Below are 27,906 nucleotides of genomic sequence, written 5' to 3'. Positions count from 1 at the left end.
GAGCAATAACTTTTTACTTTATCTACCCTTGGATCGTTAATGGTGTATTAGACTCATTTATGGTTTCAGGCTGTATTTAGTAAAATTTAGTTGAGTCTTAGAAAACTCTGAAGTACTTTTAAGAGTAACCAACTTCAGTTCGTTAAACAGCTATAGCGTAATTTACAACAGGAGAGCTCAGCTCTTCACATTTACATGACAGTCCTTCTCCTTGGAGCCATCCCAACTACCGCTCCTGTCAATAAGTTATTCTCAAAAGAATGGCTAGATTCATCAAAGCATCTCCAGTTATGGCATACTGTGAAGTTTGAGATCTACTGCTACGAGCCTAAATGGGTTCATAAAGACTTTGAGGTTTTCTGCAGTGCTCTACTGAAATTCCTGTGCTAGTGCAGCTGTCCTGGTCTTAGGTATTGGTATATATTACAAATACTGGTGTCTGGCAAATAAACTCCTTTTACATGACTGCAACATATTCATCTCTTATTCCATACTGGATCTTCGGGGCAAAGCTGGTACAATACTATTCTCAGCTATGGGACTGCAAATTAGATTTTAAAGTTAGTTAAAAGACATGGTCAAAACTCAGCACTGGTTTTGTAGAAATGTTTGTTTGGAGCATCTGAATGAAACTATAAAAGCAAATTAAAAAATAAAATTCTCCAGTGGAACAGAAGGCCAGAAATATTCTGCTTTGGAAAACTTTGTTTTGAAAAAAAACCCCCATCAAATTTCATACTATGTTATTTTCATATTCTTTCACAGTCCAGATAACCTATCATAGTCTGAGCTACCAGAACTTTCCTTTCTGAACATTACTTTAAAGCTTTGGGCAAATCTGTATTCTTGGGATTTTCATTGAAATTGCTAGGAACTCATGGAGAAACACACCTACTTTTTATCTGCTCACATAAAGTCTGCTTCTAGAAGCTTTCCAGCCAGCTGCAGTAATTAGATGCCTAAAGATCCAGGGAAGCACAGAGACGGATTTTTGCAGGCACATAATGGTCTGTGTTACTATTTTGAAGACTTAAAGGTTGCTATTGCTGCAGGTGGGGAAGCATATAAATTCACAACTGTGCTTCTTCCACACTGTTAATGAATATGAAGGACCTCCTACAACTCTCCATTTTCACATATCATAACAGAGCATAACTTAAATGTCTTTAAAGCTTCTACAAGATGAGGAAAAGACTCTCCTGCTCCGGGACAAAAACAGGCTGTATGATTTCATCTGAAAAAACAGTGATTCTGCTAAAGCACAAGGGGTCATTATTGCAGAAATGCTCTGTGCTAACGTGGCTTAGTCTCTCCCATTATGAAAGCCATTACCCTCCAGTTAGAACACAGTGGTCAGTGTTGTTTTCATGGTTAAAATAAGCTGTAAAGTTGGAATACATTTGCCTTTATCTTTTAATTCTGCATTAATTCCTATTTGTGCTGTACCCTCTCATCTCTGTGAGCTGCAACACCAAGGTCAGTAGGGGGAGCTCACCCTTTATTTGTCAGAGTTTGGGGTTTTTTCAAGTGGAGTATCAAAGCAAGAGAGACTATTGGAAAGACAACATAAATCTTAAAATAGAAGGAACAGGTCAGACTTAATGAGAGCCTGCTAAACATACCAAGAGCCTGGTCCTGCAAACCCGTCTGACTGTGGAACCTACCAGCCTGCATAGCACATTAGAAATACCAGTTCCACTCAAGCCTTGAAGTATCACAAGTGGTAGAAAATATTTACTTGGATCAGTACAATAAATTCAGGACAGCAAAATCAGTCTTTGACTCCACTGAGCAAACAGTAATGGATACCATGCTGACCCTGCTGAAATCAATGGGAATTCAGCCTTTGAGTGATGTTCTGGCTGCTCTCAAAGTCTCTAAGCAGTGCCACTTCTTAGACTATACTGGCTTTGACACAGCTGCTAGGTAAGAGCGTACAGGTGCTATTTCATGGCAATTGCTCTCCAGACTGATGCAGTTATTAGAAATAAAGCCATGCAGTGAGTAGATAGAGAGGGCAGCTTCAGCAGGAGTAAACCCTTCATATTCTGGCATTCCAATGAAATTGCTGCAAAGCTTTAAATTTGATGGCAAGCCTGTCCCTAGCTCTGGCAGAGCCTAATCGTGTGGGGAAAGCAGCCTTGACAGCAGGGGCTCAGCACAGATGCTGAGGCAAAGTCCTTTAATCCACAAAAGACCAGCAAAAAGAAGCAAAGCGTTCCATAAATAGAAAGCACCCTGCCTGTCCAGTATTCCACCCAGAGACACAGTGGGAATGAGTTCCTTCAACACATATAAATATAAGACAGCTTCATACTCCACTGCTGAAAGAACCACTGGATTTATAGTAGGATCTCATTTTGTTCTATTAGTCTGATTGCCCCAAGCAATTGCAATAGGCTGAGATGTCAAAGAATCGTATTTATAATCTGTTGCTGCCAAGACAAATTGCTTTTGTTTGGTAACAAGCCTGCTGCTACCCCTGGGTAGCAGGGGTGTGACTGCACTGAAAGGTGAGAGGTAACAACATGGTGGAGGCTTTCCATTCTGAAAGGTAGGCATACCCTTTCTGAACTTCAGTAAGACCAATTTCATTTTTAAGAAAAGTATGGCTGGTACCTAAAGACCAATAAAATTTCCATGCTGTGAGGTGAGCAATAGAGCCAGTTTTTCTGAAGAGATGCTGTGAAAGCAAGCATAACAATGTCTTATCAGAAATAGATACAATTGCTCCTGCGATTATACATGCTTGGCACTGACACTGTGTAAGTGTTGACAACGCTAATGATGTGCTAAGAGAGCTCTAGGTGATGCTGCAGAATTGGATGATTTCTCTGTATCTGTTCACATATACATACTAATATACATCAAGCATTTGGACCACACCTGTAATATGCTCCACATAAGGGCTTTAAGCTATCCATAGACTTGGAATACAAGGTATTCCAGAGAGTTTGATTCAGTCACGTCTTTGCAGGACTAGACCTTAGGATATGAATACATGGATCAGTTCCCACAAGGTGAGCACGGATGAAATCTCCAAGGCATCATCGCTCTCCGGTAACTGTCAATATGCACACGCTGTCCCTCACAGTAAAGGAAATGTAGCTGCCCACTCCTGCACTGAGGCTACTGCCCACTGTGAACAAGGGTACAGTTACTACAGAAGAGCTGTTCTTATGGGTCACATCTATCCCTTCCTGAACATATTTTGTGCGTTTGTGCACATCTTTAGACTGTGAATTACAGAGCACTACCAGATGATTTACAGAGCTTGTGTCTTATTTAACCCAGAACCCAGCTTGCTACAGCATTTCCTGGACAAGGAAAACCTCTAGTATAGACTTCAGTGTCTACACACTAATGTATTCAACTTTACTTCTGGGCTTTCTATTGCCTTCTCTTCAAACATATCAGTATCACCCTGGAAGGTGTCTCCATGAACATGGACTGACAGCAGCTTCTCCCTGTAATTTTACATAATCATACACTGTCCTCAGCTGCTGTAAACTTTAATTAAAATTGCTGTGGTGTTACGTTCTTGCACCATTATGGCTTTGTAATAATCTCATTGTGGCAAACTCTCCAGAGGCTTCTCCTGGAATCACACTACGATCGCTATGACATTCACCCTGTCCCTGAAGTGAAGCCTCTGGGCTGTGACAGTACTCTGGCTCTTTACTAAGGGCATACTGCATGTCCGGAAAAAGACAGGCTGGATTATTTTGCTATGGGAAGCTAGAAAACTAATCAGCAGCAAAAAGTCTGTCTTCAGTGTTTGCTTCGTTGCCCTTTGGCTAAGCTATAAAGCATAATAACACCTATGTCTTCTGTCAAGGACTGTGTTTCCTTGCAAAGGAGATGGTTTGATCTACCTGGTCTCTATCTTCAGGGCTTGCCTAACCAACCTGCAATTAACCCTTTTCATTCCAATACATGTCCCCAAGTACTTTGAAAACATGAATTAACTATACCTTGCAGATACCTCAGGAAACATATAATAGGCCTAAATTCCTAGTATAGAAACTAAAGCCCAAGGGCTCTCTAACTTCCTGAGGTAAATCAACAGCAGAACCAGATGAGAACCTGGAAGTATCAGACTTTGGCACTGCCTGCTAACCACAAAGCTACTCTTTATTCTGCTCCATTTGTCTTTAAACCACATCACATTTGTTCTGAAAAACTAACAGTACACCAACACACAAGCACCTATGGATGTAGGAACTGTCGTATTGCACAAAATGGAATGGAGATGCACAAAGAGGAAAAATATAATGGCTCTGTTCCCAGAGTTGCCCTACTGTCACTACAAATAACCACAGTCAAAAGAGAGAATGTCTTTGATCATTACATGTTCTGCAACCAGAGAAATGTTAGCGGAACTGAAGTGGATTATTTTTAAGAAATATGCACATACCTTTGATAGCAAAAACTCCATGACAGAAGTCCTTAAAATTGATTCTTCCCAAATCATTTGGGTCCAAGTACTTTGCCAGTTTTTCCACCTGAAAGAAAAGATCGTAAAATATGTGTTGAGCTTCGTACATCATCTGTTGCTCAGTTGGTCTGTATCTTCTACAGAAGACCCCAAGTGGAAGAATGCCTGTAATGTTCACCTGAATCATCCAACAAATCGTTCTGCAAGGAGAAATCATGTCTGATAGTCGGATTATGTGGTGCTGAGTAAGGCATGTGCTCTGACCAAAACTTCTGCAGCTGTGACACATTAATACTCTCCTATGTGGATCTCAAGAGCTTACTAATGGGTGAATCTGTGACCTAGCCTCTCATCTTAGAGCAGGGTGCTAACAGAATCTCCTTCCCTAGGAGCCCTTGCTGTGTATGCAGCTCACAGGAACTTAAAACCTCAGTGATCTCCATTCCTCTTATCAAAAGTTATTGGGGAAGGAGAAAGGACAGACACAAAGATGTGCACAACCCATAGTAGCCTCATTCCCTGAAGAATCTAGACTATAGGAGAGAAAACTCATTGGGCACTTGGGATCAAACACAACTTCCTTGCCACAGCAGAGAATACAAGTTTGGTATAGGAAAACAGAAGTATATTAACAACACAAAAAGATTCATGTGGTAAGACAGAGAACGGTTATGTTCAGTACACTGTGCAAACAAGCAATGTACTTATTGCTTCTAATCTCAGCTTCACAGTTTAGCCTTTCTGATCACTATTCACTATAAAATGAAATTACACTGAAATTAAACACAGCCACCAAATTGGCAATTGCCCCAAAGAAGGTTGGGCAGATTTTTCAGGAGGGTTTTGGGGAAGAGGGAGAAAAGCAGTCTAGACAGGAGAGACTGTTGTGTGCTGTGCTGTCTAGAATAAAGGAATAGAGAAACAAGTAGCTGCAGAAGAATAAGGAGGGAGGCAGAACAGTCCAGGGAGGGGGGCACAATGCTGGGACACCCCAGCTGGCTGTCCTCCTCTCTGTGATAAATATGCTGCATGACATTGCACAAGTCCCCTTGTGTCCCTGTGCCCTTGCCTGTTGTACCTAGCAGGTACCCGCACTGAGGCAGAGGCAGCCTCTTGCTGCTCGTAAGCAAGCTCACAGTTGGCTGCAGCACAACTTTGACCTTGATCTGGGCCCTCCAGACACCCTGCAGTATAAACAAGATGAGTGTAGGAGGCAAGGACAGCAGGCACGTAGGATGATGCACAATCCTGGTGACTACAATGTGAGCTCATATATGCCAGCCTGAGCAGCAACAAAAGCCCAGCTGGAAAGATATGCAGCAAATGAATCCAGATGACCCAGTTTCTCAATTTTATGGTGTTTGGTTTGGTTTTTTTGTTTTGTTTTTTTAACATGCTAGCAAAACCCCAGCAGTTGCTTAAAGCCCTGCAGATAATGAACTAATGTGTGCACATGATGATTCTTCCTTCAGATTCTCTCAGTGCTTATAAATTCTCTCTATGCCAGTAAGTGACATGATCAGCCAAAGGCCTCATTTAGAACAAGCAAATCTGGATGAGAAAGTGACAAAATTTTTACTCACATGCAAAATTCTATGTTGAATGAGAAAGGAACAATTTGATCCTAACATTGCATCCTTTTCCCCTCTCCTTTTCTTAGGGGGAAAAAAAAATCAGCTCACATAGGCAGGGCAAATAAGGAGCTGTATGATGAGTTCAGAGCCCATGACAGGTTAGAAATCTTAAAACTTTCTTATTGCAGAAGGCTTCAACAACACAAGTCCTGTCAGCTGGGCAGCAGAGCCCAGCTGTCAGTTATCGTGCAACTCATGATCAAATTCCTACATCTGGTACCACAAGTGATTACTGTAGCCCCACTAATTTATAGCAGCAGAAGACATGTTTCTGTTTCCAAAACAACAGCCACTTCACCAGAAACTGTAGTGTGTGTTTAATGCATACAAGACTAGCTGGAAATCCTTACTGAAACCAATTAAGTAGAGACACGCTTGATACAGGAAAGCTGGGTCAGTGTTATCCCGGCTCACCTTCACAAACATCACAGATGTTATAGAAAGATGAAGCGGTGGCAGAAATTCCTTTCTTCAAACTGTTTTTGGGTGCATTCAAAACAGTATAATCAAACAGGCCGTTGAGGCTGGGAGCAGCAAGATTTTACAGCTGACAATCTTCCTGACCACTGTAGTAGCTTAAGTGGGAGATATGTCAGCTGGTGTAACTCAGCCTGGCTCCAGAGGCTTTGATGAAGACCTTGGTGTGGCCACTAGCTGAGCATCTGTCCCCTCATGGATACAGCAACAAAATCTAATCAGACACCAGTCTTCTAGGTTACAAGATCAACCTGTAACTCTCTTTGACAAATGGCAAGCTCCCATCATTGCAATGTAAGAAATACTATTTCAGGTGCTTGCAGGGTTGCTTTAGAGAATCCCATTTCCTGTAGGTTGCTTGCTAAGAGGCAACAAATTGTGTTTTAGGTTTTAATGTACAGATTCCTGCAGCCAGCTGGGAAGCCTCTACACTATTTAATATTGTGCTATAACACAGTAGTGTCACTGGGTGTTGTTCCCAGTGAATCTGGCACATTAAGTTTATTTCTCAAAGTTGATCCAATGATTTTAATCTACCAGTTGCTCAGCCATATATAATTACGTTTTTAAAATCAAATCAAATAAGATGTTGTATGTCTGGGTGTGTGTATTATGGAGGAACAGCAAATACGTTCATATTTAGGTCTAAGCAATACCTTAACAGTAAATGAAATTATCACCTGAGCAAAGTGCTTCGGTCTCCAATTTCCCCTAAATCTAATTTTGCAGGTTTTCAATTAGATTTTATAATGCAAATAGCTGATATCAGTGCAGGAGATGATGAAGAATTTACAGAACAGCCTGATGGAATTTATGCCACTAATGGTCACATCTTCAGCCAGGGCTAATCAACACAGCTCCCAGCACAGGTCAGGGACTACAAGGATTTTGATCAACTGCGACTACATTTAGATGAATACTTGCATAGAGTTTGTGCATTAATATACACATGTATTGTACATAAATCCCTGCATATTTGCACAGAGTTTCAAGCTTGTAGTGCACTTGATCATGCATTTTTACCAGTAGCTTTCTGGGATAAGGCAAGAAGCTCTTCCTAGTTAATTCCAGACTGCAGGCATTACTTAAAATTAAGCTCAGTTTCAAGCTGTGGCCAAATAAAATATGACATCACAGCTACCCCGAAATCTTTTCTGCTGTCTATACTGTGTCAATCATCCTTCTGCTTCACTCTGTAGAGAAATAATGTCCTATCCTCCTCCTTCTCAGAAAGGCTTGGCTCCCAGCACTTAATCAGAAGTTGTAACGCTGATTTATTGCCCAGGGAAATGTTAAGGGCTTGGCAGCCTAACTGCCAGGCTGCATGACATAGAAGCCTTTTTTGCAGTCAACAACCCCCTGGGCTTACAGCTACAGTAGTCTGCTAGCAACGAGGAAGCAGCAGCAGCCTTTCAGCCCTGGCAATGGAATGGGCAATGCAGCCTGTTTCTGCACACATGGAATACGGAGGCTCCACCAGTCCTGGGCACAGTCAGACTCCTGAGCCCCCCGCATCTCTAGGCAGCGCTGGGCTCTGCCTGCTCTGCTGATCCCATTGCAAGGGACACAGGACTACAAAACCAACTGCTGCCGAAATTCAGTGCTGAAATGACCATGTGATTATTGTGATACCTACAGGCAACATAGGGAACATATCGTGCTCCAGAGCTTAACATCATAAGCCATCACGATGAGCTAGAGACGGTATTTTGGGCTGGGGACAGACACTTTTTTCTGTATTGCTGCACAGAGCAGTCCCCCACCACGTGGGACAGCACAAACAAGGTCTGGATTGCAAACTAGTTCTTCACTGTAGGAAGAGGACAAGGACAGAAAAAATTAGCTGCAGGCTCAATAATTTAGCTGGTTCTCTTGGCAGCTGCAAGGGTCTCCCTAATGAACCCTTCAGTAGACATCCAATAGTCTCAGAAAGAAGACGTAAATAATTTTTGCTTTGGGAAACAATCGGAGAAAACTGAACCCTCTGTCCCTATTGTTTAACTTGCTTGGATGAATGGGTGATTATCCTTTCAATGCAAACATATTTCTCCACTGTAATAACAGGTCACTTCAGCCAAAGTATTAGCCTCTTCTCTGTTGGGTTTCCCAGCTATACTGACTGTGCTGCAGAGGGATGTTTGCCCCCTGCTGCTTTCTGACAGAAGAGTAGGCTAGGAACACTTTGGAATGAAAATAAAGGGACAACGTTCAGTGTGAAGAAACAATTTTGAAATCACAACTGACCAAGGCAAAGATGCATATTAATGAGCAGGAATTAGCAGTACAAAGCAGTGGACAATGAAGTGAGGCAGAATATTGTTCCACCAGAGAGCCTCTCGTTCAAAATGTAAGTTCTGGATGCAGAGCTTCTGGTTCAAAATATAAGTTCTGGATGCAACATGGAGGTGAATGGCTGAGGCTCTATGGCACACGCTTTGTAGGTAAGCAGGCCGGCTTAGGTCGGGATCCAGGAAGGGCTGGATTCTCAGCTCTAAGGCTGTGAGTGAATGATTTACGACCCAGCTCTATACAGAGACTGAACACAGCGAACAGTCTCAGTAGGAAATCTGCCATACTAAACCCTACCCAGGAAAGAAGCAAGAGCAGTAACTGAGTCCAAAGGCTTAATACTTAGAGATCTAGGCTGCTGCAGAACCAGCTGCTGGCTGCCAGAATTGGTAACACGGCTGAGTCCAGATGCAGGAGGAGAGCAGAGTTGAAATCCCAGTGTCAGCGAAGCCAAGGCAGAAACCCACAGTCAGCCAAGGGGCTGCTCAAAAATTTACCTGCAAGGGCTTTAAATCCAGTACACACTGGGCTATTTTTGTGCCCGCAGATGCAGTCAGCTGTGCTGTCCTTTGCTCATTTCCTTCAACAAGGGTTTCAGATGGTACCCTGCCACACAACCCTGAAGTCTCAAGTTTTCAGAAGACCTGGTGTTTGTACTGAAATCAAAGTGTCCTAAAAATTACAAGGGAAGGTGGGCATTTTTCTTCGAACTCCATCTAGTCATTTTGTTTTAACTCTTACAAGAGGAGTGAAGCAGGCAGAGGCAGTGAGCTTGCTGAAATATTATAACCTTTTTTATTTTGATGCCATTTGGGTATGAAGAAGAAATTTGAGTTTTGGCAAATTCACCCAACTCAGCAACTAGGAAATGCATTTCCTCGGTTCCTTCAGCCCAAAGTTTCTTGCTGTGTTAGCCAGAGGCACCCCTAACTATGTTGGGGGCAGCTTTGAATTTAGTGCAGAAGAGAACTTTCCATTTCCCAACTCTGCTCCAGTGAAGGTGTGAATCCTATCTCCTACATCCACATGAGAACACCAGATATGGGGACAGATCCAGCCTTCACTGCAGAAAGGAAAGCCAGAGTGCCTTGTAAAGAGTCCTCTAGCCATACTGCCTGGGACAAAATTCACATCTAAATTGAAGCACCTGCCATCCTGCCAAGGATGCAAACCAGGAACCTGTAACTAACTCAGACACTGCTCAAAACATTTAATGTTAATGATAAGGTTTGTTAGCCTTTGCTCAAGCTAATTCCCTTCCCAGCATCACTGAGCATGCCTGCTGTCCCAGGACTCGCAGTACCTCAGAGTATGACAGCACACTCTACGTGACCTGGCATCTGAATGACTGTTAAGAGAAGAAGGGAAAAGATTTTTGTAGCAGAGGAAGTGGAGGAAGAGGAGAGAAGAGGACAGATCACTGACAAACCACAGAAGAGACTTACTGAAACTGATCTTTTCTTGCAAGTGAGTTCAATACAGGGGCACCTCCCAGCCAAGGAACCCTCTCAGGGCTCCTGGCCAGCTCTTGTACTGATGCTGCCAGAACTACAAAGTATTTTTTTCCAGCAAAGATTTTCTGACTGGAACGGAGTCCTGCTTCCATTTCCAGGCAAGAAGAAACTCAGACCTCTACTGACCTCACTTAATTTTCTTCAAAAACTGACCAGCACAGAAGAGGTTTTGTAACACAAAGAAAATTTGTTAGATTTAGATGTAATTGAGTTCTGAGGGACCCCACACTGGCTCCATCCACTGAAATCTTACAGCAGGATCCAAGTCACAGCCAGAAGATGCCATGTGAAATAAACAACTCGTCTCAGCAGTTCGCCTTCATACTGCAGGAGTCTGTGAGCATGTCTCACCCTGAACTGTGAGCAGGGAACACCTGGGAGCTGTGAAAATGGCAAGACAAGCACTTGCAGGAAAGGTCAGGCTGTGCTGCAGCAGCGACATTTGGGCAGGATCTCCTGAAGCAGGTGCATTTATGAGAAATTGCAAAAAACAGCAAAAGGAGATTAAATATGTAAATGCTGCAGGGTGGAATGAGAGAGGTTCCCACATGATTTATACAAGGAGCAGCAGAACTGCACTCACCCTGATTTTAACAGACTGGCCTTTTCCACATCTGGGGATGGGGCGTAAGTTTACGCCTTCACGGTATGAAATGAAGAGGCAGGACTTGTCCCAGCTGAGCAGTGCCAAGCAATGCGGCCACCACATGTGCTGCGACCCACCCCTGGCTCTTTAACCAGCCCCCGGGTTCAGGCCTGTTTAGCATCCATGTGGTCCAGGATGTTCGAGCTCTTCAGTCAGCGTCCTCTTCAGTCAGGGTCCTCTTCAGTAAGTCACCCTCACTGTTGCACAGGGACGTTTGTTTCATCCTGGCTCCCAATCTAGGGCCTTGAGTAACAAAGCATGAGGGACTCTTGCTGCTGTGGCTCAGTAATTCCTGACTCAAAAATTGCCACCCTCCTCTCCCACCGCCTGCTTTCCCTTTGCTCTGCAGGTCCTGGTCCTCCACTACTTCAACTCTGCAGCTGGCCACAGCTATCTAGACACCAGCAATTTTTCACCTTGCCTCCTTACAGACAACACTAGATATAGGCTTTGTTGTTTCCTTGCTTATATAAACCTCCTAAATGATGCATCTAGCTATTAATTAGTTCCCTCTAAAGGGCTACTACTAAAAAGAACCTGCCATATCAGAGATGCACAGGCTAATGGGTGCTCAGGAGACCCATTAGTGCGGGATGCCAGTGTCTCTATTGGGATTTGGTAGGATTGGTCCTTCCCTGAAGCTATTTGGTGTTTGCATCCACAGGCTGGAAGTAAATCTAAAACCATGATGATGAAATTTGCAAATGACAGGCTGATAACTAACAACAATGCAGACAGTCGCACACTCCTCTGGATAGCTTCATAAGTGAAGCCTATACAGACAGAATAAGTTGTAAGCACCGTCAGGCAAGGTCACAAAACAGAAAAGAATACAAAAGAGAAGGAAAAGGAGAAGAGAGGACCTACAGAGAGGAGGACTGTCTTTTGATGAGCTGGGATTTATAGATGCAGGGGAGAGGAATGATGTTTCTCTGCCATATTCTGGCAACTCTGGAAAGGGGAGCAAGATGAGGGAAAGTATTTTACATTGCGTTGGAGAAACCAATACTAACACAGTTGTCATACCCACTTTCATAAGAGATGCTGAAAACCCAGATAGGTTGCAGAGAACTGACATAAGATTCAAGTGCTGTGGAAGTGCCTTATGCAACCAAACTTAAAGAGAGTTTTCTCTGTTTAATTTGGCAAAAGGGAGACCAAGTGGTGATTTGTTACTAGCAGGAAATTGCAGGTTCTAAAGGACTGTCTAGTCTAGCAGGGGAAAGACATAAAGAACCATTAGCTGCAAATTAAAACTGAACAAATCCAAATTAAAAACAAGGAACAATTTTTTATCAGCATGGTGGTTTACCCATGAGAACTATAAACCAGAACTGGTCTGGAACTATGAAAAGGAACTGGACTCCCTCATCTGAGGCCTTTTGAGAAGACAATGAGATATACCTGAAAGATTCACCTAGCCTAGGTCAAGTGGGTTAAAAGCCATGCTGTCGCCATTGCAGGACATCACATTAGATGACCAGATGCTGTCCCTGAACCTGACCCTAAAGCACACGAAGGACCACGTTCCTTGTCACACATGTAAGGCGTGGAAGGCCAGCATTTAGGAATCACGAGTCCAACAAACAGCCGGCCCTCGCCATTCAGTTCTGGCAGACTGTGTGTGTATTGTAAATAATTCATATTACTGCAAACAGTATCATGAATTTCCATCAGCTGCTGTGTGATCCCAAAACACGCAGGAACATACAACATTGCTGGAAACAATGGCTTTGAATTTTGATTTCAAGCATCAGTCGTTGCCTCTTGGTACTTTATCAACAGGCTTCAAGCCTGAAAGTTGGCTTGTATGGAAGTTTTTTGTAAACAGAAATTATTATTTCAGTTTCTGCTTTAATTGGGGGCACACGATTTACCAGCTAGAAGGCAGATTTGGGGACTGTATCCTAAATGACACAGGCAAATTTGTCAAATAGTCTTGGCCTTGACTTTGAGCAAATTCCTAAATCTATCAAATCCATAATCTACTAACGGCTCCAGTGCAAAAAATCTGATTAAATTCAAGGGTGTCCACTCACTGGTTTTCCTGGGTTTACATCACCACATGGAATTGCATCTTCTTCCAAATATGAACTGGGTCCATGGGGCGTTGGTCCAACCAGAGAAAAATATCCACCAGTTACCCAGATGGAGAAAATATCCATGATGTGGCATTTCGCTGAGCATGTGAAATGCATCACTGAATTAGAAAGCCACAGAAAGAAAGAGGTGGTTTCAGAGGCATTGCAGGTGGTTGAGTGCATTCAAAGGAAAAAGTGAAGCTTCTAGTGTTCATGTGTTATTAGTGCCCTACGTAAGCATTACCTTGACGCAGGTGGGCAACAGATGGGGAATGCAGTTGAACTATTGAAACAGGAATGGCAGAGCACTGCCAATCTGCAGCGTGCACACAGGAGGTCAGCTGCTATCCTTCAGAAATGCAAGGACAGCAAGCGCTCCGCATCTGCTGAGCTGCACCTGCCCGTGCCTGGTGGAGAAGCTTTGGAGCACTTTCCAGAAGTGACAAACAGGAGAGAAGGGCAGTTAACTGCCTTTACTCAGCTCATGGGAGTGATGAGGGCAGGAGCTATGGGATTAATATCATGGCCTCCAGGGCAGGATGGTTTAACTGTCTAGACTGGGAGGTCCATGCCGCTGGGGAAAGAGGTGGTATCCAGTGACCACAGGACTGTGGCATGGGGGTCAGAGCTACAAGTTTACCAATAGCATGCTGTTACCAGCAAATTACTTGATCGGCTTTGGCTTCCCCTTCTTTAAAATGGCTATGGCGATACTTAAATCACATTAAAAGGGCACTGTAAAGGTGATGATACCGCAGACAGCAATGAAATCTGCACCAAGCTGGTCCATGCTGTAGGTTTTGGGGTTTTCTACCCTGTCCCACTTGCCCACTATAGTTTGCCTTCTAATTTCTCAATGCTATGGACTGGTGTCTGTCACCTCTTAATACATCTGCTTGACTCTACATGGAACACCAGACACACTAATGATTTGGCCCAATACGATACACAGGTATTACTAAACTCTACTGTGTTGCAATGAAACTTGCCCCACTGGGCAGACCCTTATCATCATCTTGTTTTCTTATTCTGTCAAATAGCATTTTATTATCTTCTGACAGTGAAAGATTGAGCCATATGGTACTGCACAGAGGGAATGCATTAGGGATGGATTTGTTTAAAACATTCTAATATGCAAATAAGCTATTAAGATAACATAATACTCCATGAACCTCAACGAATGTGTGTGTAACAGAAATCCAGGGAGTGCCAGGAAAACTGATGCTATGACTTCTGTTCTCTATTGAGAAATCCCTTGCAGTCTTTAATACACATGATGACACAAACCTAATTTGGGATAACAACAAATACAATTCTTGCGATATTACATACCAGATTTTGTAGTTAACATCCTTACAGTTAGGATTTCCACCCATAGCTGAGACCCAGAAGTTATTACACCTAAGGAATCCCTTCTTTTACACCATATACCTCACTAGCTAACCTCTCTACTTACAGAACAAAACATCTTATGACTGCAGAGAATCACCAATAAACTTTGAAACAGAGTGCATATGAATAGCTCTAAATTACACCATACCCAAGAAAGGATCATTGCCTGGAATCAAAGTAGTTTTCAGAACTCCCTCAGAGTACACATCCCAAAGAGACTGTTCCCAGCTACAGAAACTACTTTCCTCCATCCTATCTGCAAGCCAGAGACCACCAAAATCCTGGTGAGTTTTTCCTCGGCCATCTACATCTTTGCATGTATCAATTGCTTATACAGACAATACCACTAGAGCAGTATTTCTCATTTATTTTGTCCCTCCTAATGTAATGTAGCAGCTGACAATGAGCAAGCACCAGAATCATAAGACCCACATCTCTCTACAGACTCCCCCACCATCCATGATCCCATACATGAGAACCTCTCAAAGTTACTTAAACAGAGCTGACTTGAACAGGATTCCGTTCCCCTCCTTCCCTCTGATGCTGTGTTGCAAAACAAGACATTTAGCAGGGCCCACCAATCTTACAACAGTCTATGGGGAATCCCACACAGTCTGGAATACCATGGGAACAGAGAGCAAGGCTAAAAATATGCCAGAGCCATCTGTTCACTCTACAGTGATTTTTTTTGCGTTGCTCTGGAAACAAAGGGTTAACGTGTTGAACTCTTTTCCGAAAACCACTGATTCACTCACTAAAACAAGCAGGGCTGCATTAACACCTTCTCCTCCACTTCTAGCAGAACTGAAACCAAGGCTTCCTGGAAAACAAGGCTGTTAGCAAAAGCTGTGACGAGCTGAAATGAAGCACAGCCCATTATTGTCTCGTTCATTAGCATAAGTCAAATACAGCATTAAACAGTCAGATCTCAAGAGACGCAGTAGGCAATTGGTCATGTGGGTGCAGTATGCTTTGCCTTTGAACATTGGAGGAGGAAAATGTTTGGGTAACATCAGGCTTATCTACAAGTGATACAGCGTAGATTCATTTTTAGAGAAAATATTCTTCCTCTCTGCAGTTTGTGGTGTGTGTGATCATTGTCGTCAGTACATAAAGGGAACTTACACAGAATAATGGTTTTCATGGCATCCAATTGTCAGACATCAGCCAAGTGGGATCTACTCCAGGAATAATTATCATTTTTTGAAGTAAAACTGGGGAGAGAGGTAGGGTACACAGTGCCAGCTCATTAGCCAACATTTTCTCAGCGCCTTCCTTGCTGACACATCTGCAGTCACATTTTAATGGAGGTGTTATTGTATGCAAAGAACAAACAAAATACCAAAGACCAGCAGGTAGAGCCTGGAGAGGATGGGGACAACAGAACAAGTCCAAACCATGACTGGTAGGTAGGTCACAGCATGCAGCTCAGACATCCCCTATACCAGTGAAAATACAGTGCCCAAAGCCAAACAGAAGCTGCAGAAAACTCACCAAACCAGAGCCTAAAGCTAGCGCCAGTGCTACGAGTGTGCTCCAGGCTTGTGCTGAAATCCAGGCAGTGACTCCAGACTGCACAGCTTACGCAAAATCAGAACAAGACACTTTTCTGCCAGCCATATGATGGCACTTTATTTGTTCATCTCTGATTCACAGGTCAAAAACACGGCTAAGTGCAATGGCGGACTTCTGAGATACGGTATCACCCAGTTTTGTCAGCAACATCCTTACAGGTTGGATCTCTAGCCTCAAAGATAGAAATCAAGTATTACACTTAGACAGTCACTTCTCTTGACTGCGTGCTTTCACTGTTACTTTCTCTCCTTAATGCATAAAACCAACCAAACAATATGCAACCAGAACACAGCACTGTGTTTCACACACAACATCTGCTTTCAAAAACAATTTAGATTGTGGTCTGAGAGCCAGCCAGAGACCTGCCCAGGGGCCTGCAGGAGGATTTGGGCATCCTCAGCTCTCTCAGCCTGGTCTCCTGAAATCAGTTTTGAACACACCTGTTAAAAAGGAATGTGCTTGGCTTTTGGCATGCTCACAGATACAGAGGATGAAACGTAGGTCTTGAGATCTGATCTTAAATGCAAAAGCCTGAGCAGCAGTCCTGAAATTAAACTGAATGAAAGAAATTTCACGGCAAATTAATGCTTTGACACAGATCCTGGGAGGAATGAGTACTGGATGAATCCAGCACAGGGAGACACACATTAGTTAACATGACAAACATCAGGCAGAAAGGTATGATTAAAGGAAAAATCTTCCACTTAGTTGAAGAGAAAGATGCTTAACCTTTCAGAAAAGTGTGGCTGGGATATAACATCCTTCCCCAAAGAAACAGAGGAGGAAATGTGCAGTAAGTACCACTTGTTATGGTGGGATAATTACCAAGTCTGAAACGAGGTTGACAGGTTTGAACAGCAGCTGACTCCTCTGACGTCAAGCCAAGGGAAGCACAGACAGGCAGGCTGTGACAGCAGTGGCAGAGCACGAGTCAGGACTGCTAATGCTGAGAGAGGAGAGCAATGAGCCCCACCAAGAGCAAAGCTACCAGGGGCTGAGGGAAGCAGGGTCCTTGCTGCATCAGCCCGCACAAGCAGACAGATTCCTGACCATAGCACTCATACAGCCAGCAGTGTTAATCTTTTCTAATTCCCCTGTGCCTTGTTGCAACTGCCAGCTCCAGGCAATGTAATAATAGCTCAGAAGCCCCCTCATACCTCCCGTTCCCATGTCATGGACAATTCCCCCATACAGGCATGCATCATTCAAACTGCAAAGGAGGAAATTTTTACTGTATGAAATCACACGTAGAAATCCACATTGCTCTTTGATCTGCACTGGGAAAGACATTAGAAGGAATGATAATTAGCCAGCATTTTTGTGTGAAAGGGACAGATGAAATACAAAGCCTGTGTGCATAGAAAATGCATGCTCTTTCCAGCCTTAGAAGCTGGACAAGGGTGCTTCATGTTATAGTACTTCCTATACTCTGCATCCTTATTAGCTGCTACAGTCTCATTGATATTAGTACTTCTTAATGGTTAGAAGGCTGAATGGAAGCAAGATCCAAAGCCTAATACAAAGAGAAAGGAAGTAAAGGTGCACAGCTACGATGGAATTGTACTTTTGTGTTTTAGAAGTGTGCCCAATTCAACTGTTATCAATTAGTATTGGTAGTGTAAGAAGCTCGGTGAGGGACTGGACCCAGTATTCTCAGCTCTCTGTACACACTATTGAAAAGATAATATCTGATGCAAAGGTAATTTTCTCTGCTGGCATGAGATTTTACCTTCTCTTCTTATCCAGAAACAGATGGACTGTAAAGAGTGCTGGGCCCAGGGACTATGCAGGAGCAGCAGATTTTGAAACGGAGATTTGGCTAATGGAAAACCCCCACTCTCCTGAGCCGAAATATGAGCTGGACTGTGGCATCACTGCGTATGGAATCGGGGTATTTGTGTGTATGTGTGCCAATGTGCTCTGCACCTCAGTCAGTGTGCACCAGGTGTGCTGTCCCTGGATCATCCCACAGAGGACACCAGCTGGCTCCAGCACCTCGCTTTTTAGCTGAACAGAGACACCACCCCATCTAACTTTCCTCTTGTACACAAGGGACCAAGCCCCGCAACAGAACAAATAACAAACAGTAACAATACAGCACTTCACGAGCCAGCGATTCAGCTGGTACTCCACTAGCCCTGTGCTCGCACTATCCTTTGGTCTACATCAGGAAAGGTAAGAGTGGTTCTGTGATGACTTCCATTAGCTGAACAATCGCATCTCACAGGCTTAGGTAACCAGGCCGCTGTTTCCAGTCCAGCTGTCAGTCAAGATAATAGTCATTAGGCATTTCTGTCCACCTGTACGTGGGACTGTGACCATCCGTGCCTGTACGCGCAGCACAGAAATCCACAGGGATGTTCCTGTTGTGTGAAATTGTTTCCTCCTAAAGCCTTTTAACAAGTCACTGTTTTGGTCTTGCTCATTTCTACCACTGCCTTTTTCAATCAGCTTTTAGTAGGGATGTAGCTTGCGTGTTCTGTCAACACATATATATTTATCATCTCTCAGTGGTATATGTTGATTTACTTTTTATATCTGTTGATGCTTTGTGTATCAGTATGTGAATTCTTTTTTCCCCACATTAAAATCAAACAAAACAGCCTGACCAAAAAAATAGTAATTTTGATTTTTCCAGCTACTATATATTCCCTGTAGGTATTATGACAACACATCACCACAGAGTCCCAGACAGTGAAAACGAACTGCTTGGAAAGTGAAACCAACCCTTTCATTGTAAAAACAGAATAGGCACTGTTTGCAGTGAATCAGGAGAGCTTCTCCTGAGATGGACCCCCAGAAATAAGGTAAGAATTGGTCCCTGGAGCTCAAATTTTTATCTCTGGTGTAGAACATCCCCCACCCACTGCCAATCAGACTATGTGCGTTCTGCTTTGGAGCATCTATACAAGAGGAGAGCAGACTAGTTTATCCTTTTCACCATACCTCACCCCAATTCCAGGTATAATACATACAGTAAACCATTATTTCTAAACTAGCTGAGTCCCTTTAAAAATCAGAGTTGGCGCTTACACACCCCTCTTGGCCTTTCAGTTCACAGGCTCTTCTTTGCTTCACAGTTACCAGTTTAAACACTCTTGACAATTTATTGATCCCCTGTGAATTCCCTAAATAGGCAAAAACCAATTACTGTGTATTTGCCAGACCTTCCACAGTGCAATTGCTCTCAAATACTCAGAGCTTCTGCTGCTCCTGCCTTCTCTCAACCTGCCAAAACTGCGCTTGTATCTATTTTCCTCCAACATAAAGATATCTTGTAGGAGTTGCAATCAAGGCATGAGAGAATGCAGAAATCACAATAGATTTATACTGCAAGGCCCTCACCCAACTGCATTTCACTCCAGTGTTGGATCTGAGAAGCCAGTCCACTGCTAATAGCTAGACACGTAGCAGCCACAAGAAACCACAGGTCACTCCTGGTGCATTTCCAGGGGCACAGTTTCTGATGTGCGTTATCTGCAAGCGCTCAGAAGATACTTGTTACAGTAACAAGGATGTAATTTACCCTTCAGTGATAAGGCTCAGCAAAGCCCTGCAGCAAAGGTAGATGTAGGAAACATGAGGTGGGATGCTGAGAGCCTGAAAGAAAAAAAGGAGCCTTCTGAGAACACCTTTCACTGGACCAGATCAATAAAGGAATCCTCACCATGGAGTAAAGTAGATAGTTTCACGGTTTGTAACTATCTCGAGTTAAACAGCCGGACATTTTTACATCTGCTTGACAATGGCAGTGTCTATCTGACACTGCTGATTGTGGCCTGGCACACAAGGGCTCCCCACAGGGAGGGCTGACGGATTGATTCTGCCTAACGTGTTCATGGACTGGGTGCCCCTTTGTACATATTTTCTTAAAATCTCTCTATGAAGAATCTCACTCTGGGAGGTGGGGAACCTCAGGGCTGCAGCTTGGTCAATATATAAGGGGAAACGCCAAAGGAAAAATAAGCTGGTGCCAAAATGCAGTGCTGGCGCCTCGGTAACAGCAGGGAGGCACTCCTACCCCCACTGCAGCACCTCACCCTGCAGTCCGACCTGCTGAATAGCCAGGGGCTGCCGTATCTCTTGATCGTACTGGTTTGGACAGGATTCAGGCACTTTTTGTAAGAGTAGGAATAACAACCTCACGGGCAAGGCATACAGATATTACACAGATGGGCATCTTGCCAACACTGACTCTTGGATGGACCAGAGACAAACACAATGTCCTGGACAAATTGCGCTGTGTCTCCCACCAGCTGGACAGCTCTCTGCGGAACTGCGGTGGGCTGGAGCTGCACGGCTGCCAAACGTGTGAAATGTGGAAGTGGTCCTGGAGACGCTTCGTGGTGTTCTGGGAGCAGTTTGGATGAAAGGTGATCTGGAAAAGGGCAATTGCCATTCAAGTACCTATATCTAAGTTGAGTCACAGTGAAATGTTGCACCTGATGACAGCTCAGCCTTGCTGTTCTTTCTAGGTGTAAATTCACATTTCTCACAAATAAAGATTGATGCATTTTTATTAAATGACCAAGTGCTGCCCAAGTAGGGAAGCAGTGAGGAGGGTGTAGAGGTAGTGAGGCACCCATAGAGCCATCACATCATTAAAAGCTCACATCACACCAGACAGGGTTAATAAGGGGAGGGAAGTAGACAGGAGGGGGAAACAGCTCCCTTAGCACCGTACTGAACCTGACCTTGAACAAAGCCAGAAGCAATGGACCTGATGCAGGAACCACTTGTACTATATTATACAACGAAAGTCATGCTAGAAGAACTTAATGGCCATAAAATCTATAGATCACCAAAACCACAGGGAGGTATTTAACTCTGAAAAGTGCTTTTGCAATAAATGTCTAAACCTTGGCAAACAACACTTAGTCCCTTATTTGAGAGATGCTGGAAGGCATCATTATGATGTGGGACTTAAATCAAACTTGTCTCGTACCAGGACTTTAACCTTCTCCAGATGGGTATCACTTTCCAGTGACCACCATCATTCAGATATGGTCCAGCAGTCAGGACTCCCTAAATACAGGACTTACTCCACCTTCATTACTCCAGAACAAATCTCTTTACAGCCAAGTTTGTCAAAGCCTCATTAGGCAGGATCAGTACAAAAGTGAAGTGTTGAGAATTACAAATAGGCACCTGCTTTGAACCTTCATACTTGCTGGTCTCAGCAGCTGTGTTTTTGCCCAGTGCACTCTTGGTTTTGGACTGTCTATCATCCTAGAGTCCAGAAATACCAGTACAGACTGTTGTTCCAAACCTGCATACAAAGAGTATCTTTCCATACATCTCATGAAACAAGAGTTCATCACCTCCATTGCTTTGCAGACTTAGATGGGATGAGGAGCCACAGAACAGGACACCTTGCCCAGAGGTCACAAAATGGTTTTGCTCTTCACTGTAATAAGAATCTCTCTCTAAAGGGACCATCAGAAAAGCTTTGTAAATGCCTCTCAAGACACAGCGACCAAACCAGAGCCTGCCCCATATAACTCTGTGCAGATATCCTTGGTCTCCTGCTGAACCCTCCCTGCATACAGGGAGGCTCCATGTCTCTGGAACAGCATCAGCACAGCTCTTTCATGTAGTCTGCATCCAGCAGTGAGATTACGGGAAGCACCAAGGCTCCGCAAAAAGGAATATTTTGTCAGTGAAAAAAAAAGGGCACCATCTATCTGGCCAGCAGTCAGAGCGCCATAAGCTGGCAAAGGAGACAATTCCCCTGCTCCAGGGTGTTTTGTATCTTGATGATAAACTCTTGTGGCTAAATTGCTTCTGGCTCCCATCATGTGTCTCACTGCTCCCTGTTTATTTGCACTGCTGCACTGGTGAGAATTATGGAAAGCTGCAATAACTGAATTACTGCCACACTTGCAGATAACGACGGCAAGGCCTTTTAAAGGCTGCTGCCCTAGAACATGCTTTGTCTGGGATAAAAATGAACAGATAACAATAATTAAACAAAAGAATAATCTTAGAGTATAGTGCACATTGAATGGTGCACCACTGAATGATAGCATCAGCACCAGCCAGAGGTCAATCTTCATGCCAAAGAAACAAAAGGTAACATTCGTGCAAAGGGAACAAATATTAGAAGGCAATGCTTGTGTCCTTGTTACTAGCAATTTTACAGAACGTGGGTGAACAGAGGACTCATGAAGATGAATGGCAAGTGCTGAGCTCAAGGGAAGCTGCAGAGTTTTACTCTGAAAGCCTTCCACCGACAAACCTCAGCCTAAAGCTGCACAAAACCAAAGGCTCATTGTAGGCCTGCTCACTGGGGAGGGTGCCATGGGTTGGGAACTAGGCAAGTGCTGCCCACCTCACCAGTGCCTTCAGTGTTAGCATGAGAGGAAGATGGCAAAACCCCATATGGGTTAAGAGATCCCCACCAAGCCTTGACTGCCCTGCTGGGGGGCAATACAGCAGACAGGCCGTATTCCAGGGACTATCGTGAGTCCTGGGACATGGTGAGAGGCAAACAGCCAGGACAGATGCACAGTAATGTAAGTGTGACCCTGCGCAGGCCAGCTGTAGCATGGGGCCAAAGCTCAAAGAAGTGAATAGGAACCTATCCATTGACCTGCATATCTTCTGGTCAGTGTGCAGGATCAGCAGCGAGGATAAGCCAATTAATAGCAAGCCCTTTTCACCCTTGGTCAAGCTTCTCACAGTCAGCAGCACTCAGCAGGAGAAGTGAGACTTACCAAGGGATTTGACAGAGATCAGCAGCTTTATGGAGCTCTGCCAGAAGTTTTGCCATGTATCAGGAAGAAGCTGCAAAGTGCAGACTCACTTTTCCAGTGTCAGACTCATGAAAAACTGCTTCGTTGTTCATGATTTTCTGTTGTTCCTCTTGGCAATGGAAAAAACTTTTCCTGTAACATGGGATACTCCATTTTTAGGACATTTCCTTCCTGCCCTAGCTCTCTAACTAAATTTTACATTCTTGTATACTTGACCTTTCAGAGTAAGCTCTAGCCTTTCTCATCTGGTTTTCAAGCATTTTCCTGTGCTTGTATTCCAGGATCAATTCCTCAGTTGATTCAAACAGGAAAGCCTACACTTGCTCCAAAAGACACTTGCTATGTGGGCTATTAATATCTTACTGGTCATATAATACAGATATAAATTTAGTGCTAATACAGCGTGCTGAATTAAAGCCTTGCAAACCAAAGCCTTAAGAGCATCTGTGAATCAGGTGCAGGCAATAGCCTTTCAAGATTTCTCATCCTGGCCATTCAAACCTAACATAGCACCTCTAAGATGTAGTCTGATGGTTCATTTTATGCTTGGATACACTACATATTGACAGCAAAGGGAATCTGTGGCAACCACAGCTAGATCAGAGTCACAGGCCAGTGCCTCAGACAGACTAAACAATCTGTCACTCCTTGAATAAATTATTTGCTCAGAGAAGAATATAATATGACGCTATTCTCAAAAAACCACTCTCTTCCTGTTGTCCTTTCATGGTAGTTTAAGCTGCATACACTGACTGTTCATCTGTGGAAGTCGGCAAACATAGCTGAGGCATTTACTGCCCCAGGGTCTTCCTTCTTTATCATTCCAAACCACAGCAACACCAACAACTTCTTTCAGAAGAGACAAGAAGCATCACTCAAGTCCATGATGCCAGAAAGCTTCCCCTGCAGGGAAGGTAAGACTGAAGCTTTAAGAGCAAAGGGATGGGAAATGAAAGTGGGAATGGGACAGCGATTTCTCTTCCTAAAAGACACGGCAACCCAAAGTGCAGTCAGATCTCAGCTGCACTTGCACTGCCTCTGTCTGCATCAAGCAAGCATCCATACAGCAGGGTGCTCCAAGCTACTTCAGTCTGTGACGCTGGAAAAATATCTCCAGAGAATAAGAGTTTTCTATGCAGTTCCTGATGTGTTTTTCTCTAGTCCCTGCTGAACTTAACAACAAACCTCTGTCATTTACAGAAACAGGGTTTTTTTTCCCAGGATGCTGCTGTTGTCCTCACTGAAGCAAAACTCTCAAAAACTTCTAATGGCAAGAATGGAAAAAATCTGCTCCTTGTCTAAAAGGCCATGGTTTAGCCTGGGTAGGAGCTGCTGGCCCTGCTCCAGAGTGAGTATAACTGGTATAAAGGGAATTCTGCCTGAATAAAGAGCTACAGACTGAACTCCTAGGGAAAGTCAACTCAGGCTGTTTGAGCACATTAAAGGAGGTCAAATGTTAAGTAAATACTCAATTAAGGAAGGAGGGCAAGTAATTAGTAAGGCTAATTCTGTGCTGAAATGGTCTGGATGGTGCACACATACACACTCATCCCAGCACCTCCTTCCATACAAAAAACGTCTCAGTTCTTGAAAGAATAGTTCAGATTTCAGCAGTCCTAGGTTAAATTACCAACTCTGCCACAGCTTCAGTGTTTTCATCATGGACAGGTCATTAGTTTTGTTGCATGTCCACTGCCCAAACCCCTAGGACAATGAAAGTAAGTACGTACCAACTCAGAGACTTAGACACTACAGCAATGAATCCAAACCTGCATGCATACATAGGTTTGTATACATTAAGTACTTGCAGCAATTACAGCACTCCAAGCACTTCTAAGAGGTCAAACAAATGCTTCTCTGTCCCTAGATCTATTCTTAAAATAGGTCCTGTGTGAAGGAGTCTCATTACTAACAAATAAAATGTTATTCCATTTCAGGCACTGGAACAATACTACAGTGGGTAGCTGGCATATATCACGGACATATGAAAAGAAGCAAATGCCTTATGCAGTGTTATATAAAACCCATTAGAAACACCAAGCCTGGCTGGTTTGAACCTATTTGGCCTGTACTCTCATCTACTGCAACACAGCTCTCACAACAAACACGCAGAGGTGCAGAGATTCTAAAAATAACCAGCGCAGGGAAAGATAGAGAGGGATGAAGAAGAAAATGTTTCTGTGGCCTGGCCGACAAATTGGGCAGCAGCTCACAACGCCCAAGGAACAGTTGGTTCCAGTCCTGCTCTCTTAGCAACCCTATACTCCCTAATGTCTCGGTGGCAGACCATTTATGGAAACTTAACATGGCCTAAATACATATATAAGACATGCAAGAAAGGATTTTTTCAGTCTGAGGACAGGCCAGAAATTGTCACAAATCAGCCAAAAGAGAGCTCTGGCACAAGACAAAACTCTAGCTGTCAGTGAACTGATGTAGGACATCACCCTGACGCTAAGTCAAATAGACATAGCTGCTAATTCAGTGACAGGAATCTAGTCCCCAGCCTGTTTAGCTAGAGGTCTCTTATATGAGCTGTAAAACTGGATTTAAAAACAAAAAAAAGGAAAAAATTCACACTCACATGTTGCCCTTTGCTTCCCCAGAACAAACTACTCTGGGGAAGCCAATGCAAAATCATATTCTTGTGTGCAAGCTTTCCTCCTCTGCTGGACTGTTATCCCAGGGCTCAGATTGGAGTCACAGGGTCCTGTCACATGTTTATGGCATGCTGGGAGAAATATTGTTCTTCCCCCCTTCCCACTCCCATTCTCAGTTAACTACAGCATATTCTAATTCTTACACAATTGGTGCTGCATAAATGAAAAAGGCTTCCTGTAAAGTACTAGGAAAAGTGACAAAAGCAATATAATTGGTCTATGTAGATTAATGGTCCCAGCACATACAGAACATTTTATACTAAGTCACAGAGCTAAGTTTATACAGAACTGGGAACAATTTGCAAGCAGACGTAACACCCAGATTTCATCTAACACTTCCAACTACCTTGTATTTTGTCACTGACATTGACCTCAGGTTACTGCTGAGAGATGGGCAGATATGGCAAGAGCAGGAGATCAGGCACGAGATACCACTAAAGCTGGCACAGATGTACTGCATCCCAAGTCCTGCCCTTGCAAACTGAATCTGTCCTGATGGAGCAAAGAACACAGAGAGAAGTCTGGCTAGATGTGTAGATCTCCTCCAGCCACCCACTAGAGTAGGATGTGAAATACAACAGCAACACTCCCAACACTGTGTGGAATTATATCAGATGCAAGGTTTAACAGTTGGCTAGTTAGGATAAGAGCAAGGAACAACAACAAATTTTACTTCCTTCCCTATAATCAAAGGTTTTCTCAGACTCCTTGTGTTATTTTCCCCTAGTGAAAGCATTCAGAGCTATGCTGGAGTAATAGAGGATAGAGAGCCTGTAGCTCATATAATTATCAGTTGTCATCTCATCTGAAAGACAACCCAGAAAGGCTCCTGCTGCGTCAGATGTACAATTAACTTGTTCTTCTCTAGCAAGGGCACTGCATGAGTGAAATGGTTTGGAGGCTCTTCTTTCTCCCAACAAACACATGACAAAGCTGTGCTCTCAGTTCAAACCTGGGAACCGCTCTGTTTTTACCTTAGTCTCAGTCCTTCAGTATTACTGTCATTAATTTGCACAGAAAATCCTATAGCCTTAGACTACAGTTAGTGCTGCAGCTTTAAGTGTCCGGCTCTGTGGATGGCATTTACACATACTTCAACCCAGGACACAGGTAGACTGCAGGGTAAACTGCACTGTGCTTCTCCCGATACGCAGTATGTGGATGGTCCACTCAGATTCACGGGTCTCTGCAGTACTCCATTCACAAGAAAATACGTTCAAACACACACAGAAGCTTCAAATCATGCAGTCAGAAATGCTGGCATTACACAATTTGATTTAATGTCATCTCACCATGGCATATAATAAACATAGTTTGGCTTATATGATACAGCAACCACTATCTCTGCTCTTGCAGCTGATCGGATCTGTGCTGTCATTTCACAGGGTCCTGAAGAGACCTGTGAGCTTTGATCTCACTGGGTGCTCAACAGTGGCTGTCCAGAGTATCCCGCTGCATGGCAGATTAATGCCCCATACTTATCCAAAACATTAGACCAACATCCACAGGCAGCATCTGGACTGTCCAGTGCAAGCTATGTGCCCTGTATATGGGCCCAGCACTGATGTGGATTTTGCCCTTTACAGCTTTTGGAAATAAGACAGGGAAGCAGAGGCACAGGATATTGCAAACTCATGGCCTATTCAGAGGAAATAATGAAGGGTGAGGTGTAAGAACCCAAGGAGAATGGAATATTCAGAGGGTCAGGTGGCAGCAATAAAACACCACACTTCTCATTACTGTTGAAGAGAACAATTTATCAGATACTCTCAGTAAATTGTAATACTGGTTCCACTTCCCCACCCCGGAAATAAACTTGTGTTACATACCAATTGCTGAGTAGATAGGTATCTACAGACAGCGCACCCAGTGACAAAGCTACCATACATCAACTACTGGTCTTCAAAAGGACAAAATTTACACACCAGACAATGTCAAGATAAAGCACGAATTAAATAAAAGAGAAAGTCACTGCAAATTCTGCTTAGCATTTTTCACTTCACTTCATAAAGAGAATGGAACAAACTCAGGACCTGCCAAAAGAAGAAAGGAAATATGCCAAAGAAATCACCACCTAGCACATAGCATGCAGCCAGCTAGTTCAAATTTTGACAGCAGAAAAAAGGCAGCAGCAAATCCTGTGCAAATAACTCACCAGTAAAGATTTGGAATGAGGGAAAAGACTTTAAGCATGGGCCACTTAAGTTGAGCACAAACAGGGATCAGTGACACTAAAATCATGGAACTAATGTAAAATATTTACCCTCAGAAGTGGAAAAAAATGACACAGAGCTTTAAAAGTGCTGTATATTTCTAAAGCACTGGACTGCTGATGTAGTCTGAACACTGGGCAAACAAGGGCAGACCATACCTGCCTGTCACTGTCCCTTAACCAGATGTTACTGCTCCCGCTCATCCATCAGAAGAGCTGCTCACACCAGTGCT

At 43.5% G+C, this 27,906-nt stretch overlaps 1 protein-coding gene across 1 annotated transcript in view; it reads right to left on the bottom strand.

Annotated features, from left to right (window-relative positions):
- The window catches only part of RAB11FIP4 (RAB11 family interacting protein 4), a 125,514-nt gene that overhangs the window by 76,519 nt on the left and 21,089 nt on the right, over positions 1–27,906 (bottom strand). Inside the window, exon 2 of the mRNA XM_075719846.1 lies at positions 4,418–4,505. Within this exon, the coding sequence (XP_075575961.1) occupies positions 4,418–4,505 (88 nt within the window). The remainder of the gene's footprint in view (positions 1–4,417; positions 4,506–27,906) is intronic.

Source organism: Pelecanus crispus, chromosome 12, assembly GCF_030463565.1.
Source record: "Pelecanus crispus isolate bPelCri1 chromosome 12, bPelCri1.pri, whole genome shotgun sequence".
NCBI lineage: Eukaryota > Metazoa > Chordata > Aves > Pelecaniformes > Pelecanidae > Pelecanus > Pelecanus crispus.
The sequence above is the reverse complement of the archived record's forward strand: the minus strand, read 5'-3'. Positions and strand labels throughout refer to the sequence as shown.